The sequence below is a fragment of the Dryobates pubescens genome, chromosome 5, assembly GCF_014839835.1.
Source record: "Dryobates pubescens isolate bDryPub1 chromosome 5, bDryPub1.pri, whole genome shotgun sequence".
In the NCBI taxonomy this organism is placed as follows: Eukaryota; Metazoa; Chordata; class Aves; order Piciformes; family Picidae; genus Dryobates; species Dryobates pubescens.
Window position 1 is genome coordinate 10,034,817 of NC_071616.1, and position 19,316 is coordinate 10,054,132.

Sequence of the window (19,316 nt, forward strand, 5' to 3'; positions counted from 1 at the left end):
ACCTGGACTAGTGGATGGAACATACTGACTTTTGCTGTTGCCCTTGGCTTATGCTGGGAAAATTTGTCCCTGTTTGTATTTTTTGAACTGAGGAGTGGCTTTGCAAGGAATGTAGAGGTTATCTCTATTTTTATAGATGGGAGACTAGAAAGGTATGTGAGACCTATAGAATATGTAAAGCCAACAAGCTGATAATGATGCTGGACTTTTAAATTAGAGTCTTGTCTCACTTTTAATCATTTTGTCTGGTGACGTCTTGCTGCTTCCTTGTTGTTTGTATGTATGCATTCTTACTTCTAGATACAGTTAACTTAAATTAAGGTAGTGAGGATGTCTTCCCTCATAATGCAAAGAAGAGAAGGCAAACACCTAAACCAGGACTAGCATTTCCACTCCATAAATTGTCAGTCACTAAGTCCTTTACTACCTTTAATGCTGTTACAGTTGCATACATTAATTTATACCTTCTCTTACTAGCTTTTTAAAACACTTGTCCAAAACCTAATTGACTAATTGCTGCTCTGGCTTGTGTAGATCAAGGCAGTTCATGTTCAGAGCTGGCAGCTAAATGTATTGGCATGCTGTTGATTAAATAAATGCTGAATAAGACTGATTCTGGCCTGGTTTTACAGTGGTCTTAGACATCATGTTAGGTTCTTTAGAACAAATTACTTATATATATAAGTACTTATATATATATATATATATATATATATATATTTATTGTGTGTGTGTATATTCTGTGCTTTTGAAAATGATGTAATCCTAGTCCTAACCTTCCAGCATTGCATGGTGTAATATTTCACTGTAATTTCTTACAGCATCAGTGTTTCATCTTAAAATAAATCAACCCTTGCAGTACTGGAAGTGTAAAGGCAGCTATACTGGTAAAGCCCAATAAGCAAAATATGCCAGTTTGCCACAGTAGTTACACTGCTTGTGCTGTGTGAAGAGCAAAAGTGCATCAGAAACCAAGTGGGTTTATTTTTTCCCCTTTAGTAATATAGAGGTGATGTGAGTAAAACAGGCCAAAACCTGTCTAAAGGAACTGAGATGTCTGTGTATCAACTTCTTTATCATCATGTATAGAGCTGCAAATATAAAATGTGTTGTATAATAAATAGGTGGTTGCTGTCCAACAAGTGATATAATGAGATGAGACAAAATGAGTAGCACATGATTTATTTGATGCAACAACATTCTCCTTGATTTCCCTTTGTTACAGTGTATGTTACATAGTTTTGAATGAGCAAAGCTAAAGAATGTATTATCACAGAACATTAGGAGTTGGAAGGGATCTTGAAAGACAGTCTAGACCAAATCCCCTGCCAGAGAAGGATCACCTAGAGTGGGTCACACAGGAACATGTCCAAGCAGGTTTTGAGTATCTCCAGAGAAGGGGACTCCACCTCTCTGGGCAGTCTGTGCCAGCGCTTTGCCACCCTCGCAGTGAAAATGTTTTTTCTTATGTTTGTGTGAAACCTCCTGTGCTCCAGCTTGCACCCATTGCCCCTTGTCTTGTTATTTGAGATCTCTGAGAAGAGCTTGGCTCCATCCTCCTGATACTTGCCCTTCACATATTTATGAACAGTAGCGAGGTCACCTCTTAGTCTATTCTTCTCCAGGCTAAAGAGACCCAGCTCCCTCTGCCTTTCCTCAGAAGGGAGATGATCCACTCCTTTAATCATCTTTGTGGCTCTGCACTGGACTCTTTCAAGCAGTTCCCTGTCCTTCTTGAACTGAGGGGCTCAGAACTTTCATTTTATTTTTTTGTTGTTTTATTATTTATTTCCTTTTTTTAGCCTGGACCATGGTTTTTGTAAGACACAGCTTATATGTTAAATAATAGTTGGGTTACAAGGAGGAGGCCAGTCGAAGGTCTTCCACTTGTTTATACTGCATCCCATAATGGTATGGAGTTCATACAAGTTTGTTATCAGGCAAACTGATTTTTAATTGATGTCACAAGTAATTGCTGCTTTCTGCCTGGTTTAACAACTGTGTACTGAACCATTTCTAACACAGTTGCTTTAGCCCTGCCATAGCCACTCTTTGACAGCCTACTACTATCCACAAAGGCAATAACCTGTGCTTTGTAGCAGCCATAAACTTGTCTGTAGCACCTCTGATTTCTGTTCATTGAGACTTGAAGTTTGTTAACTCATTGGCTGTTAATTAACACAAGGCTTGCTAGGAGTTAAAAGGAGGATCTGCTAATGAAGATTTATGCTGAGGTGTCAACCATATTGAAATTCAATTAGTTTCATCCTTGAGGCTTTCAGCCTTATGTGTTACCATATCTTTAGGTGACAGATCTGCTTTAATTGCATAATGCTTGAACAATCACAGAATCACCAAGGTTGGAAGAGACCTCAAAGATCATCAGGTCCAACCTGTCACTACAGACCTCATGACTAAACCATGGCACTAAGTGCCACGTCCAATCTCCTCTTGAACACCTCCAGGGATGGTGACTCCACCACCTCCCCGGGCAGCCCAATCCAATGGCAAATGACTCAGTGAAGAACTTTCTCCTCACCTTGAGCCTAAACTTCTCTTGGCGCAGCTTGAGACTGTGTCCTTTTGTTCTGGTGCAGGTTCTTTTTAAGCCTTTTGAATACTTCATTTTCTGTTTCCTGTTCCTCTTTTTTACCAAAATACTGATGCATGAGGGTTCTTTTTTTGTTATTGTGTTTGGTTGGTTTGTTGTGTTCCCCCCCCCGCCTCTATTTTGCATTTTGGTGATTCAGTATTTATAACATCATTGATTCTTTGACCAGTTATGCTAGAAGTATGGTGCCATCCAGTTTTATAGTACATCAGATTTCTAGTCACTGAAAGTTAACTTGGTGCAATGTGATGATTTTCTGATTGTGGCCTAGTAGATGAATGTTCCTATCACAAAATATTGGTCTGTTTCTCTCTAATTATTAGCTAGAGATTTAGACTGGATGTTAGAAAGAAAGTCTTCATAGAGAGAGTGATTGCCTATTGGAATGGGCTGCCCAGGGAGGTGGTGGAGTCACCATCATTGGGGATGTTTAGGAGGAGACTTGATGGGGTGCTTGGTTGCATGGTTTAGTTGGTTAGATGGTGTTGGATGATAGGTTGGGCATGATGATCTTGAAGGTCTCTTCCAACCTGGTCTGGTCTGGTCTATTCTGCCCTACCCTATCCTATTCTGCCCTACCCTATCCTATTCTGCCCTACCCTATCCTGTCCTGCCCTGTCCTGTCCTACCCTGTCCTGTCCTACCCTGTCCTACCCTATCCTAAATTTGTAGGTTCATTGAAAGGGCCAGGTAAGAAAGAGGCTGTGGAGCCTTCAAATCCTGGCTGTCCTTGAAGGGTTTTCTGTTCTGCAAAGAGCACAGTAGTTCCTAGGTTCCAGTCTGTAATTTACCAGCATGTAAGTGTGTGTGGTGCATTCACATGGTTGTGACTAATTTAATCTGCTTGATGGGAAATCATGTAGTCCTGCAACTTCTAGAAGGAATAAATGTAGAAGATTGGTTTATTTGTTGATTTGTTGTTTAAATGGAATGACTATGAGTTTGTGGCCTTAGTGATGTGAGCTTTGCATTGCATACCTTTTGGAAATAATTTTAACTCCCTGCACAGCATAATTAGAACAATTCTTGGACACAAGCCATTGCTGCAAACTGAGTATGTACCAGTCAATATTGTGTAGAAAACAGTTGCCAGTGCAGCAGCAGCCTGTGATGAAGAACTGTAAGAGCAATGTGGTGTAATAAAACAGCATGGTGTTGGGGGTTGTTTTTCATTTGGTTGGTCAGGTATTTTTTTCGCTCAGATCCTTAGAGCTTCCTTGTGCTACCACCTTCCATAGATGTGCATCTCTAGATGGGAAGCCTTCTGGCCTCCTGTGCCTTAACAGAGCACAGCAGAGAGTCTGTCAGGTCAGAGCAGGAGCCTGATTCTTCCACAAAATAGCTAGTTTTCAAAGTAAATTTTAAAGGCCTTAATGTTGTTTGTTAATAATACTTCATCTTTTTTGGTCACTCTGTATTTTTTTAATGGTAGAAATACATAGGCAGTTTTATGCTAGCCCTCTGTCATAAGAAAGAATAATTTAACAACTTCTTTATGTGCATATGAAGGTTCCCCCCCCTGCCCTCCGCCATTTCTCCCTTTATTATTCTCATTTATAAGCTTTACAGATGTGGAGGGAATTGCAAGCCATCTAAGGAGGCAGTAATAAAAGTGGAGGTGTGCTGGATATGATTTCTTAGCCTATGTGATAATGTATCATTGAACTACAGCTTCAATCTTTTCAGAAGGTTAATTAGATCTCTTATCCACAGACATCAAAATCAGTCAATGTGGCCTTGGTACTTCCCCACAGAGTTTGCAAATGATAAGAATAAATCCTGTGGCATTGAGGTAAAGGTTCCTTTGCTGCAGTTATGTCAAGAAGCCATATGGGGAGGGAAAAGAAGGGGTAAGAGGAGAGGAAGTGTGTAGAAAATGTGAGTCATGAAGTAGTTGCCTTTGTATAAGGGAGGAAATTCATTAAATCCAAGCTTTAGAGAGTGGAAGAAGCCTTTGGCTTTACATATACTCCTCTTCTCCTATAACATATCTTCCAAGTGATCCTTGTTTTCATTTCCTGGTGTTTCTGTTGGAAAAATAGTAGGATCTCTTGGTAAATGAATTGGGTCAGTATGCAAAGTGTTGTTTTTCTCCCCCTCATAGTCCTCTGACATGTCTGTTTTCCTGTTGTTGTTTTTCAGTTGTATCTTGTTGGAGGATCTTTTGGGCTCCGTGAGTTCGCTCAAATAAGATATGATGTCCACAAACTACATGGCAAGGTAGTTGAAATGGTTTGCTTTAGTTTTCATTTGATTTCACTTTGCATATGTACTGACTTCAAGCAAACTATTGGTATGAGGAATTTGTCTTTCAGTACCGGGCCCTGGGCTAACAGGTAAGACTCTTGGGTAGCAAGTAGTGTAGGTAGCAATAAAGGGGTTGACATGATGATGAATCCTTTTACTGTCTGAAATGTATCAACATAACAGAAAAATTGTGTTCCTTTGTTTAGTTATGAGTGGCAATTCTGAGTCCTAAGACAGAAGTCTAGCACATCTGGAAGGAGGTTATTACAAAGATATTTTATCTGATGTAGACTAAGAACGCTGATAGTTGAGAACAGAACAGAATCGAATCGAATGGAATAGAATAGACCAGAACAGGTTGGGAGGGACCTTTGAGATCATCGTGTCCAACCTATCATCCAACACTATCTAATCAACTAAACCATGGCACCAAATGCCTCATCCAGTCTCTTCTTAAACACCTCCAGTGATGGTGACTCCACCACCTCCCTAGGCAGCCCATTCCAATGGGCAGTCACTCTCTCTATGAAGAATTTCTTCCTAACATCCAGCCTAAACCTCCCCTGGTGCAGCTTGAGACTGTGTCCTCTTGTTCTGGTGCTGGTTGCCTGGGAGAAGAGACCAGCTCCCACCTGTCTACAACCTCCCTTCAGGCAAACGCTTCAGGTCTCCCCTGAGCCTCCTCTTCTCCAGGCTAAGCAACCCCAGCTCCCTCAGCAATACTTGGCATTGAGTATAAAATGTTAGATGGTTTTTAGGGCTTGGCTTTGCATTGCCTGAGATAAGCAGATACCTTTAACATTGTGCTGTGTCCTATTCTGTAAGGTTTGTGAAAGAAGCAGGGGCTAGTCTTGAGCTGTTATGTCTGAATGTGCTTTAAACAAACTGGAATCCTGAGTGAGGGAAATACCTTGCTTACTGGTGCTGCTTACGCCTCCAAATACAAAATTGGTTCCAAAACTGGCTTTCTACTGTGGTCACATCTTTGAGAGCTTAGAGATCCCCTTTTTTGTTTTCTCTTAGACCCTTGCTGTGGTCCATTAAAATTTACTATCATCATTCCTCACTGTTCCTTGTGCTGCATACCTGGCTGTGGCTTTTGAAGCACCTTGTAGCCCACTTCTGCTCAGTCCTGTATTTCACATAGCTTATAGACAAATCCAGTGCTGTCTTCTAGGTATTTTCTATCAGTCCTGAGCTTTTAGGACCATTTGGAACCTTCAGGTTTTTCTCCAACCAGATGGGGATCACAACAGGGCCACGAGTTTGCCTGTTGTGTTTCTGTCAGGTTTCTGATCAGATTCATACTCCGTGAGTTACATTTGGCCTCCACGATGTGCGCTGTGACCTCAGCCCAGGGAAGAAACCCAGTAACAGTTGTGCACATTCAACTCTATGAGGCTCCTTGTCCCAACATTTATAATCAAGGGAAGCATCATTGAATTAGACAGTAGTACATGAAAGCTCTGAGGGGAAGCTGGAGTTCTTAAGCTCTGAAAAGCTAAAAAAGGACATCTGGATTCTGCTCTAACTGGTATTACTTAAGACTGCAGCATCTCTTTTGTGTTTTCATTTTCACTACAGTTTCACTTAGGAATAGATGAAATATAAATAAAGAGCAGTGCAGTATTGGTTGAGAGATAATAACACCAACCTTGGGCTCATTTGTAGACAGAAATTTCAAAACAGTGTGTTCCAGTAATTTCCTTTTCTATGTCCATGAAAAATGGAGCTAAGAACTATTCTAATTCTTTAAATAAGGCAGCAAAAGAATTTAGAATGTATTTTAACTGATAAAGAGAAACAAACCTAGTTTAGAAAGTACATGAAACACAGGAAAATAACATTAATTAATTTGAAACCACTATTAAAGTTCCTGATATTCGTAACAGCTGCTAAATTTACCACTTGTTAAAATGGGTTTGTGTTGGAGCAGAATGTGCTTTCCTCACATAACACAATTTGACTAGCCTAAGTCCTTATCAGAGCAGAGACAAGCACTCAGTAAGGAAGGGGTTGGGCAGTTATATGCATATTGCAGTAGGCAAGAAAATAAGTAGGATTTTTATTGTTTACAGTTGCTCCTTTGGAATAGTAACTATGTTTAATTAAATAAACCCTTTTTTTACAAGAGGCTCAAAAGGCTGTCACAGAATTTAAATGAATTAAGTTTCATTGCTTTACTGTCAGGAAAGGCAGGATGATGATGATGATGATTATTATTATTGTTGTTATTATTTCTGTTTTCCTGTGGAAAAATCAAAGTTGAAAAAAGTTAAGCACCCCATCCAAAAGTAGGTTAGGATTCAGTATACCTGCATGCCTGTCCTTTCTGATCATGTTTTAATGCAAACTACAGTATGCCTCCCTTCTGTAAGCCTGACTCCTAAATTGGTTTCCTTGATGGGCAGAGCCCAAGGGCATGAGATTTAACACATCCAAGAGCCGGATTCTGCACATTGGCCACAGCAACCCCATGCAGTGCTACAGGCTGTGGTCAGAGTGGCTGGAGAGCAGCCAGGTAGAGAGGGATCTGGGGGTACTGGTTGATGGTAGGCTGAACATGAGCCTGCAGTGTGCCCAGGCAGCCAAGAGGGCAAATGGCATCCTGGCCTACATCAGGAATAGTGTGGCCAGCAGGAGCAGGGAGGTGATTCTGCCCCTGTACACTGCACTGGTTAGGCCACACCTTGAGTCCTGTGTCCAGTTCTGGGTCCCTCAGTTTAGGAAGGATGTTGACTTGCTGGAGCGTGACCAGAGAAGGGCAACAAAGTTGGTGAGGGGTTTGGAACACAAGCCCTGTGAGGAGAGTCTGAGGGAGCTGGGGTTGCTTAGCCTGGAGAAGGGGAGGCTCAGAGCAGACCTTCTTGCTCTCTACAACTACGTGAAGGGAGGTTGTGGACAGGTGGAGGTTGGACTCTTCTCCCAGGCAACCAGCACCAGAACAAGAGGACACAGTCTCAAGCTGCACCAGGGGAGGTTTAGGCTGGATGTTAGGAAGAAATTCTTCACAGAGAGCGTGATTGGCCATTGGAATGGGCTGCCTGGGGAGGTGGTGGAGTCACCATCACTGGAGGTGTTTAGGAGGAGACTGGATGGGGTGCTTGGCTTCATGGTTTAGTTAATTAGGTGGTGTTGGATGATAGGTTGGACACGATCATCTCAAAGGTCTTTTCCAACCTGGTCTATTCTATTCTATTCTATTCTATTCTATTCTGCTGCTTGATATACAGAACTTTAGTGGTATATCTCTAAAACACTTCAAATGTTAAACTATAATGCCTTCCCTTCCAAAGTTTGTCCTTTCCAAGTCTAACTATTCTCACTGTGCTGAGAGGGAAACCATATTAGTCGACAACTTCTCAGTTGACTCTGGTATTTCAACGGAAGCATTGTGTTTCAGTGCCTAAGGGGTTAATTGCCACTTTCACAGGGGCTTAATGAGCAGAAGCTGCATTAGTGACAATGTCTGTGTTACTGACGGCAACCTGCCTTTTGAAGAGGAAGCAAAATTCAAGAGAAAATGGTAGTTTGGATATTTCAGGAAGTATAGGGCTGGAAGAGAGGCAGAGCCTAGAGCTGGACCTGCAATGGGGCTGGGAAGGGGCTGCAAATGAATTCTATCCTCTTGTTCATTTGGGTCATGGCTTGGAATTCTGGGCTGATGCTCAGCCAGTGTGTAGGATAGAGAGACAGAGCCTAGAGCTGCAGTTGAAGAGGGCACAGTGACAAAGAGATCCTAAAGCATACCCAAGAGCATCCCAACACTTCCCTCTCCCCACCTGAGGGTACACCCAAAACCCCAAGGGCTCTTTCTTCCCCCCCCCTGCCCTCCTTCCACTGTTAGGCTAATCTCAGCTGGCCAGATCTGAGACTGCCCTTCCCCCTTCTCCTCCCAGCCTTAGGCCTAGCCAGGCCCAAGAGGCCTCGAGATAGCTCTCCCTCCATTACTAGATAGGGACCATCTCCATAGGAGCAATGAGGGAAGAAAGAGGTAGTATAGAACCCTGCTGATGGTTTCATAAGGAGCAGGTCATTCTGGGATGAAATACATGGCTTCCCATGCCCACCCACTGGGCTGGACCCTCAGGACATCGCAGGTGTAGCTTGTGTGGTGGCAGCAGGAGGCACTCAGCCTAAACCACCACAGTCATGTTCCCTTTACACACTGAGTGCTCTGGCTTTTAAAGCAAAGTTCTGCTCAGACTCTTGATGTAAATGGCTGTTTTTTGCTGGTCAGAATTCTCCTGCAACTAATCAAGGATTCCTCCATTATCTGTTGCTGCCAAAATGTCCATTAATGGAGAAATCATTCTGTAAGAGGTAATTGTTTCTTTTCTGGGAAGAATTTATGCAAATCCAAATTGGGCATAGAAACCCAGGTATGCTTACGGGAAAATTACTGGAATTAGAGGAGAAGAAAGGAGTAGCTTTGTATAGGCATCATTCCAAACACCTTTATTCTCAAGTGGAAAACTAGGCCCTTTCTGTGTCTTACTTCTCATTCTGTATGTAATGGAATAGAAATGCTTATTTAAGGAGGCTTTTTATAGGAGATGTGACTTCTGTATAATAATTGAATTGTTTTTATTTACTGTGTGCCCACTGCTGTCATTCAAGGCATGTTAGAGACCTGCTGATCTAATTGTGGGTGGAAGAATCTCTGCCTTGGTGAGGCTGTGTCTGGAATATTTTGTCCTGTTCTGAGCTCCTCAGTTCAAGAAGGACAGGAAACTGCTTGAAAGAGTCCAGTGTAGAGCCACAAAGATGATTAAGGGAGTAGAACATCTCCCTATCTCCCTTCTAAGGAAAGGCTGAGGGAGCTGTGTCTGTTTAGCCTGGACAAGAGGAGACTAAGGGGTGACCTTATTAGTGTTTATAAATGAAGGGTGAGTGTTGGGAGGATGCAGCCAGGCTCTTGTCAGTGATGTTCAGTGACAGAACAAGGGGCAATGGGTGCAAGCTGGAGCACAGGAGGTTCCACATGAACGTAAGGAAAATTTTTCACTGTGAGGGTGACAGAGAACTGGAACAAACTGCCCAGAGAGGTTGTGGAGTCTCCTCTGGAGACGTTCAAAACCCACCTGGATGTGTTCCTGTGTGACCTACACTAAATGATCCTTCTCTGGCAGAGGGTTTGGACTAGATGTCTTTCAAGGTTCCTTCCAACCCCTAACATTCTTTGATCTCAGACATGCGGAATTGTCTGTACTGTTGACTGTTGGTTATTGTGGAGGGTTGAAGAGAAGCAACATACAAACTACCAGGGAAAGGCCAGACTGTCAGTCCAGCAGCAAACCATTTAGACTAATAAAAGAGAGTTCATAAGCTCCAAAACTGCCTTGCTGAAGAAGAGTTTTTGCAAGGGAGGTTTGCAGAGTATGGGGAGGGGATAGAACTGAGCAAGTTCCTCCAGGGTAACATGCAGCAGAAGCACTTCAAGGAAGACTAGAATCTATGGGTCACTCTGTCAGAAAACAAAGCATCAGTTAGCCTTTGAACTCTGTAAATAGTTCTACCGTGGCATATGTATGACAGTGTTGCTATACATAGATCTCTAGTGCTTACAAACAACATAGGATAGAATAGAATTAATCAGGTTGGAAAAGACCTTTGAGATGATCGTGTCCAACCTATCATCCAACACCATCTAATCAACTAAACCATGGCACCAAGCACCCCATCCAGTCTCCTCTTAAACACCTCCAATGATGGTGATTCCACCTCCCTGGGCAGCCCATTCCAATGGGCAATCACTCTTTCTATGAAGAACTTCTTCCTAAAATCCAGCCTAAACCTCCCCTGGTGCAGGTTGAGACTGTGTCCTCTTGTTCTTGTGCTGGTTGCCTGGGAGAAGAGACCAGTCCCCACCTGTCTACAACCTCCCTTCAGGGAGTTGTAGAGAGCAATAAGGTTTCCCCTGAGCCTCCTCTTCTCCAGGCTAAGCAACCCCAGCTCCCTCAGGCTCTCCTCATAGGGCTTGTGTTCCAAACCCCTCACCAGCTTTGTTGCCCTTCTCTGGACACGTTCCAGCAACTCAACATCCTTCCTAAACTGAGGGGCCCAGAACTGGACACAGGACTCAAGGTGTGGCCTAACCAGTGCAGTGTACAGGGGCAGAATCACCTCCCTGCTCCTGCTGGCCACACTCTTCCTGTTACAGGCCAGGATGCCATTGGCCTTCTTGGCCACCTGTGCACACTGCTGGCTCATTTTCAGCCTACTATTGACCAGTACCCCCAGGTCCCTCTCTGCCTGGCCTCTCTCCAGCCACTGTGACCCCAGCCTGTCTCACTGCATGGGGTTGTTGTGGCCAATGTGCAGAATCCGGCTCTTGGATGTGTTAAGTCTCATGCCCTTGGACTCTGCCCATCTGTCCAGCCTGTCAAGGTCCCTCTGCAGAGCTCTCCTACCCTCTAACAGATCAAGACCTGCCCCCAGCTTGGTGTCATCTGCAAACTTACTGATGATGGACTCAATACCCTCATCCAGATCATTGATAAAGACATTGAAGAGCATGGGGCCCAGCACTGGTCCCTGGGGAATACCACTAGTGGCTGTTCATTTTGACTTTGCTCTATGCAAAGTGAGTGCACCCTAAATGTAAAATGTTAAGAAATGAGGATAATAACATTTTCTGTCTTACTGAGGCAGAAAATGGAAGCAGTGAAGAGTCCAAATGACCAAAGTTCAGCCATTTCTCTTACACGAGTTTCACCCTAGAGTCATCTCTTATACGTTCGAATGCACATACTGTGCCCCTCTGAGAGTTAAAATCCAAGTGAAAATGGAAATACCTGACCTATTCTTTCAGAACACTATCCTCTATGAGAAATTAAGCTCTGAAACCCAGAAAAGGCATAGAAGAAGTGCTGGTGGTGGCATGGAGCTTACTAGTAAGTGTGCTAGGAGCTTAAAGCTTTCTCTGTGCAGACTGAGTAGATGCCCTTAAAATTTCTGTTAAAGGATTGGCAGTGTTTTGAGCTCCTTTGCTAATCTTTTTGACCAGATGACTGGTGTGTTATTAGCCCCTTAAAGACATCTGCAAGATAAAAGTCTTGGAAAAGAGCTTTGAGATCATTGAGTCCAACCTGTCACCCAACACCTCATGACTACTAAACCATGGCACCAAGTGCCACATCCAATCTCAGGGGTGACCTCATTGCCCTTAAGGGAGGTTGTAGACAGGTGGATGTTGGTCTCTTCTCCCATGCAGCCAGCATCAGAGCAAGAGGACACAGTCTCAAGCTGCACCAGGGGAGGTTTAGGCTGGATGTTAGGAAGAAGTTCTATACAGAGAGAGTGATTGCCCATTGGAATGGGCTGCCTGGGGAGGTGGTGGAGTCACCATCATTGGAGGTGTTCAGGAGGAGACTTGATGGGGTGCTTGGTGCCATGGTTTAGTTGATTAGGTGGGTTGCATTGGTTGATAGGCTGGACACGATGATCTTGAAAGTCTCTTCCAACCTGGTTTATTCTATTCTATTCTCTTGAACACCTCCAGGGATGGTGACTCCACCACCTCCCTGGGCAGCACATTCCAATGGCTAACAACTCTTTCTGTGAGGAACTTTCTCCTTACCTCAAGCCTAAACTTCCCCTGGTGCAGCTTAAGACTGTGTCCTCTTGTTCTGGTGCTGGGAGAAGAAACCAACCCCCTCCTGTCTATAACCTCCCTTCATGTAGTTGTACACAGCAATGAGGTCTCCTCTTCTCCAGGCTAAACAATCCCAGCTCCCTCAGCCTCTCCTCGTAGGGCTTGTGTTTGAGGCCTCTCTCATTTACTTGCTGTCTTAAAGTCCTAAGTCAGGAAATAATTATAACTCTGAGGATCTTAGCTTTCATTGTTTAATTCTAGACCGTGGAGGTGGGAAGAAGAAGAGCACATATGGTGCTGTCCTTTGAAAAAGAAATGCATGAAGAGTGGAAAAGAAAAGAAGGCTAATGTAATCCTTTATGACACTGACATTTTACTCATTTACAGCTATTCTCATAATTGAGCTTGATAGTGATTTAAGTGTGGTGCCTCTGTGTTTATAGTCAGTATTAAAGTTTCAGAATATTGTTGGTGGGTCCCTGATGTTGTCCTTTACCATTGTGTTTGATTGGGTGTCAGGGGACTCGCAGCAACACGTGATTTAAATAGCTTCCACTGATCTCATGGAAGTTGTATTGCCATTTTGTTCAGGTTCTTGCTTCAATTTCTTCCTCTGCCATGGAGGTCCCCCCTGCTTATGAAGTTGTTGAGTTTTAGTCTTTCACTTTTCTCAGTCTGGGAAGATAATTAAAGGCAGATAATTAATCCTGTTCTGCTTTACATGGGGAGCAGGGAAGTTAATTAATCCAAATAGAAGGAAGCTATTTAAATTCAAGTGAGTATTAAAAAAAAAGATTTCCTGAGGTGAGTTCCATCAATTCAGGTGTTTTGGGTTAGGGTGAAGTAGTCTAGGAGGAAGCAGGAGCAGAGAACTGATCAGTTTCCATGAGACCTTTTTACCAGGGGAGAACATAACTGGCATTTGCCTCAGGAAGGTCCAGGAAATCAGTCCAGCATTTTCTCATTAGTGTGAGTGGATAGTTGAGAGGTAATTGAGGCTGAGGGGAGACCTTCTTGCTCTCTACAACTCTTTGAAAGTTTTGATAATCGTTGGACTTCATGATCTGTTCTACTCCACTCCTGTTCTGTCCTGGCCTAGCCTGTCCTGGCCTAGCCTAGCCTATCCATCTGAAAGGTCTTCTCCAACCGAAACAATGTTGTGATTCTAACCGGTATCAGCCCATTAGAGTGCTCTTGCCTTGCAGTGAGAAATGGCTCTGGTTCAGAGACTGACACTTGTTTCAAACCCTTGAGTTGAGATGGTGACAACTGCATCAGCACAGTGTTTAAATGATTTTGGGTGGATGTTGCAACCTCAGTGAATAAAGCTGCAAGTGACTGGACAAGACTGTGCTGTGTTGCACATCCATGTTGCTGTCATACATAAACTAGCTCAGCTATGTTTGCAGCAGGTCCACACATAGGCATACCCCGAAATACTACACCTGAAATTATTGGTTATTGCTTCTGTTTTACCTGCCTGTGAACTCCACCTGGATAGGATTTGTTTGCCCCAGCAGATGATTGGTTTGATTTTGGGTTTTGGGTTTGTTTTGTTGGCTTTGTGGGGTCTTTTTGTTGGGTTTGGTTTGGGTTTTGTTTTGCTTTTGTGTGTGTTTTGTTTGTTTATTTATTGAGTTTGTTGTTTTTTCTTTTCCCCCTGCAAAAGGAAGCATTACAGAGGTAAATGTAGTGTGAAAGGTTATTATGAAGTTAGAACAAGCCACATAATTTTCTTCCTTTAAATGATGTGTTTTTGTTCCAGTTCTTAATGGATAGGCATCCATGCTTGAAATCATATTATACCTTGGTGTTCCCAAAGATCATTAGTCTGACCAAGTCAAGTTGACTTGACTTGATCATTTCAAGGAGTAATCTGGGTAGGCCAGGTGATTTTGATTGGACTGGCCTGGCAAAGCCCATAGTGATGTAGTTTGTTCCAATGACAGCTAATGGACTTAACACAATGGCTGCCAGCCCAGGTCATTCTGTACATTCAGTTATCTTCTATCTTCTGCAGGCTTTCTGCCTGATTTTGTTCCAAAGGGATTTATACTCATCCTCTAGATCCTGGTGTGCCAACACCCCCTACCTATGCTAAAGTCAATTTAAATTAACAATGTTAGTACTCAAAGGACTCTGAGTTATTTGTGTTGTTAAAGTTAAGGAAATGAAATCTCAACACTTAGTATCTGCTCAACTAAATCTAAATGTATGTTTGTGGTACAGTGCACTCTCAGGGATTCATCTTGCTCATGCTTCTGTTGTTTTAAATGAATTCCCAGTTTGAGGTAGCTATCCAGGCAGGTTGTGTGGATGTGAAGAGGAAACCATCCCATAATATACTTCATTCAGTTTTAAAGTAGATGCTTGAGAAATATGTTGTTCTCTCAACCACTGTAAAACTAGGGAGATTGGGCTCAACGCTGTATTAGTACCACATTCCAGTGAGATGAGCACCATCCATGGCATATGAAGATATATATATGCAATATGACCAGTGAATGGTAGGTGAGAGAATCATAGAACCAACAAGGTTGGAAAAGACCTCAAAGATCATCAAGTCCAACCTGTCACCCAACACCTCATGACTACTAAACCATGGCTTCGAGTGCCACATCCAATCCCTTTTTGAACACCCCCAGGGACGGTGACTCCACCACCTCCCTGGGCAGCCCATTCCAATGGCTAACAACTCTCTCTGTGAAGAACTTTCTCCTCACCTCCAGCCTAAACTTCCTCTGGCACAGCTTGAGACTGTGTCCTCTTGTTCTGGTGCTGGTTGCCTGAGAGAAGACATCAACACCCTCCTGGCTACAACCTCCCTTCAGGTAGTTGTAGACAGCAATAAGCTCTCCCCTGAGCCTCCTCTTCTCCAGGCTAAGCAACCCCAGCTCTCTCAGCCTCTCCTTGTAGGGCTTGTGCTGGAGGCCTCTGAAGCCTCTGCCTAACTTCAAGTGCAGGCATGTTAGGATTTTGGGCACCTACCTTAAAGTGGAATTTTACATTCTCGGGAAATGCTCACATTTATTCAACTGACTGTAGGAGAAACTGAACTACAGACCTTTTGCTCCAAGTCAGAAATTTAGATGGATAAAATTAGATGAGAAGAAGCCTGCCCTAAATATTCATTGCCTGGAGCTTCATTGGCAAACTGGCAGACAGCTTGAAGGTAGAGGAGCTCTTATTTAATCCATTGTTTGTCCAAGGTATTCTATGGCTCTGAAGAGTTTCCTCCTTGATTTTGTTGGAGGTTGTGGTAACATCCTGTTTGGTTTGAGTGTGAACAAAATCAGGATGTCTTTAATTGGTGCCTGGTGGAAAGGTATCCTTTCTAAACTCATCAGCAAGGGAATTGTTTTAGTGCCTGCTGCGGAACTTGGAGGAATAATTAAGTCTCCTTGTCTAGCATTTTAGCATTTATTCATTTATCAAGGCATCTTTGTGTGTTTAATTGGTTTCAGTAAGCTAATTATACAAGCCCATTGTGGCAAGGGATTGATGGTGGTGATTATTGTTCTCTCCTTTTTTATAACTTAAGCAGGTTAGGTTGACCTGAGCCTCAAGTCTAATGAAGACAAACTTGGTCTAATTTACTTGTGTAAGTAGATTCACTTGATTTTTTTTTTCATTCAAAGACTAAATTCATTAATGAGCTTTGCCCTAGGTCCTCCAGAAATTAAGAAAAAAAATGCACTGAAATGTTGTTTGGTTCTTTAGGGAGTGTGAGAGGCATAAGTTTTTGATTGCTTGTGGGTGAGGACAAAAAGATGGTTGTCAGTCATTCATGTAAAGAAGTGCATTTTGCTAAATTAAGCAGATCTTGCTTTCCAGTGGAGGGTTTAGAATTGGATGTTAAGAGAGACAGCCTGGTTCCTGATTGATGGGTAAGCAGGTGTCCTTACAGTGTCTCTATTTCTGTTGGCAGGGGAAATTTTGGAACTTATTACATCTTTTAACCATGGTTTGGAATCATCCAAGGTAGTAATTTCAGTCCTGTAATATGGCACAGAAATGAAAGGGTAGCAGAGCTTTTTATACTCTCTATTGTGGTGGCACCAGATGTTCAGACAACAGTTTTCTTTCTTTTTTTTCCTGTTCAGTCCAAAAGGATTGTATGGCAATGAGCTCTTTACCCATGCTATTCTTGAAGATTTTGAGGTTCAGATGCTAGTGTTGGGTTTATGGTTTTGCACTGATTTCAGCAAAAACTAACCCATTTTGCTCGAGTTCAGATTACTTCCCCACTTTGTCTCTGAACAGCTGCTCACTGAATTTGGTACACCAGGCAGAGATGTGTATTTTCCCCTTTGTCAGACATCCTTTCAGTTTAGCATATTAACCACTGTTTTTCTGTAAAAGGCAAATGTGGAGTCAATCTGGGAATCAGTAAGATTTTTATTGCCCCATTCTGAGGCTGATACTGTGTGCATGGTTTTGAATGGCTTCCAGTGACTGGATCCACCTAGACCTCTACTGCCTGTCTTCATCACAGACAGCTTAAAGCACTGTAGGGCAGTCTGGATGTTGCCCATAGCTGCTCTTTCATACCATCTTGTAGAAAGTTGACAAAAAAAAAATAGACCAAGGCTATATAGCCTGTTCTGATGAAACCAGGAGACTTGTAAATACCAGAAGACTTCTATTAATAACCTGAAGGAGCTTTGGGCTCTCAAAATCACAGTGTAGTTAGTTGTTACAAGTTGGGATGGTCCCATTTAATCTGGATGTGATGATAGTAATAATAGTAATGCAGAGATTGTTTTGGTAATATGTGTGTTCAGTGATGAAGAATAAAAGCTGTTCTGGACCCCTCAGTTTAAGAAGGACATCAAGACACTTGAACGTGTCCAGAGAAGGGCAACGAGGCTGGGGAGAGGCCTCAAGCACAGCCCTATGAGGAGAGGCTGAGGGAGCTGGGATTGTTTAGCTTGGAGAAGAGGAGGCTCAGGGGAGACCTTATTGCTCTCTACAACTACCTGAAGGGTGGTTGTAGCCAGGAGGGGGTTGGTCTCTTCTCCCAGAAAACCAGCACCAGAACAAGAGGACACAGTCTCAAGCTGCACCAGGGGAAGTTTAGGCTGGAGGTGAGGAGAAAGTTCTTCACAGAGAGAGTTGTTAGCCATTGGAATGGGCTGCCCAGGGAGGTGGTGGAGTCACCATCCCTGGAGGTGTTCAAGAGGGGATTGGATGTGGCATTTGGTGCCATGGCTTAGTCATGAGGTCTGTGGTGACAGGTTGGACTTGATGATCTTTGAGGTCTCTTCCAACCTTGATGATTCTGTGATTCTGTAGTTCTTCTTTATTTGAAATGCCTGGGTTTTAAATGAATCTTTAGTTTGTCTGGTTGTATTGTGTCAGCATAGTTTTTTGGCAATGAATATGAAATTGTGTTGTTAATGGTACTGAGTTTGTCCAGAGACCCTAAATAATAGTATTCAGGGTTTCCATGGTAAAGTGTTTCACTGAATCTTGGTCAAGCTTTTTTGAAGAAGATTTTTCTTATGAAGGAGAGCTCTTCCCTGTCAGTTTCCATGCATGCAGTGGTTATTGCTGCTGCAGAAATTGCAAGCCTCTTCTGCCATCCATCCTGGAATGTTGTGCTACATGCTGTGTAGCATACATTAATAACCATCATTGAATCAAAAATGGCAAGTCTCTTGAGAGGCAGAGAGATCTTGTGCCTTTTAGAATGACTGGGGAAAATGACTTAAAGTTTCATGGGCTTAATACCTCTCTAGATCTGAAATTTTGATTCTTAACATTTCCTTTCTGCTTGGTTGCATGGTTTAGTTGGTTGGGTGGTGTTGGATGATAGGTTGGACAAGATGATGTTGGAGGTCTCTTCCAACCTGGTCTGGTCTGGTCTGGTCTATTCTATTCTATACTATTCTACCTGTGTGGTGTTGCTTTTTGGACTGAAGATTAAGATGCTGAGTTGTTGGAATATATCCTGAGAAGGGCGACAAAGCTGGTGAGGATTTTGGAGCACAAGCCCTATGAGGAGCAGCTGAGGGAGCTGGGGTTGTTTAGCCTGGAGAAGAGGAGGCTCAGAGGAGACCTTATTGCCCTCTACAACTGGTGGAGTCACCATCATTGGAGGTGTTCAGGAGGAGACTTGATGGGGTGCTTGGTGCCATGGTTTAGTTGTTTAGGTGGGTTGGATTGGTTGATGGGTTAGACGCGATGATCTTGAAGTTCTCTTCCAACCTGGTCTGGTCTGGTCTATTCCTATTCCTATTCCTATTCCTATTCCTATTCCTATTCCTATTCCTATTCCTATTCCTATTCCTATTCCTATTCCTATTCCTATTCCTATTCCCTATTCTATTCTATTCTATTCTATCTACCTGAAGGCTGGTTGTAGCTAGGTGGGGGTTGGTTTCTTTTCCCAGGCAACCAGCACCAGAACAAGAGGACACAGTCTCAAGCTGCACCAGGGGAGGTTTAGGCTGCATGATAGGAAGAAATTCTTCATAGAAAGAGTGATTTGCTGTTGGAATGTGCTGCCCAGGGAGGTGGTAGAGTCACCATCACTGGAGGTGTTTAAAAAGAGACTGGATGGGGCACTTGATGCCATGGTTTACACGGTGTTGGGTGACAAGTTGGGCTTGATGATCTGGAGGGTCTTTTCCAACCTGGTTAATTCTGTGTTCTGTATCCTTTATGTACCTAAAATTCTGCCTTTGGGCAGGCTCTCTAGTGCCGTAGTTTTCATGGTGCTGCATGCCTTGGTGTCTATGAAATGTACAGAAAATGTTTTGTGCTCCGTTAAATAGATGTTCCGCAATCCATGCTATGGATGAGATGTGAGTGCTGCTGAGTGAGCCATTGAGTACAGCTTGTGAGGCTTCACAAAAA

The 19,316-nt window shown here is 43.1% G+C and overlaps 1 protein-coding gene across 1 annotated transcript in view; it reads left to right on the forward strand.

The window, feature by feature from the left end:
• The window catches only part of LOC104300366 (cytochrome c oxidase assembly protein COX16 homolog, mitochondrial), a 63,783-nt gene that overhangs the window by 14,089 nt on the left and 30,378 nt on the right, over nt 1–19,316 (forward strand). Inside the window, exon 2 of the mRNA XM_054161574.1 lies at nt 4,754–4,831. Within this exon, the coding sequence (XP_054017549.1) occupies nt 4,754–4,831 (78 nt within the window). The remainder of the gene's footprint in view (nt 1–4,753; nt 4,832–19,316) is intronic.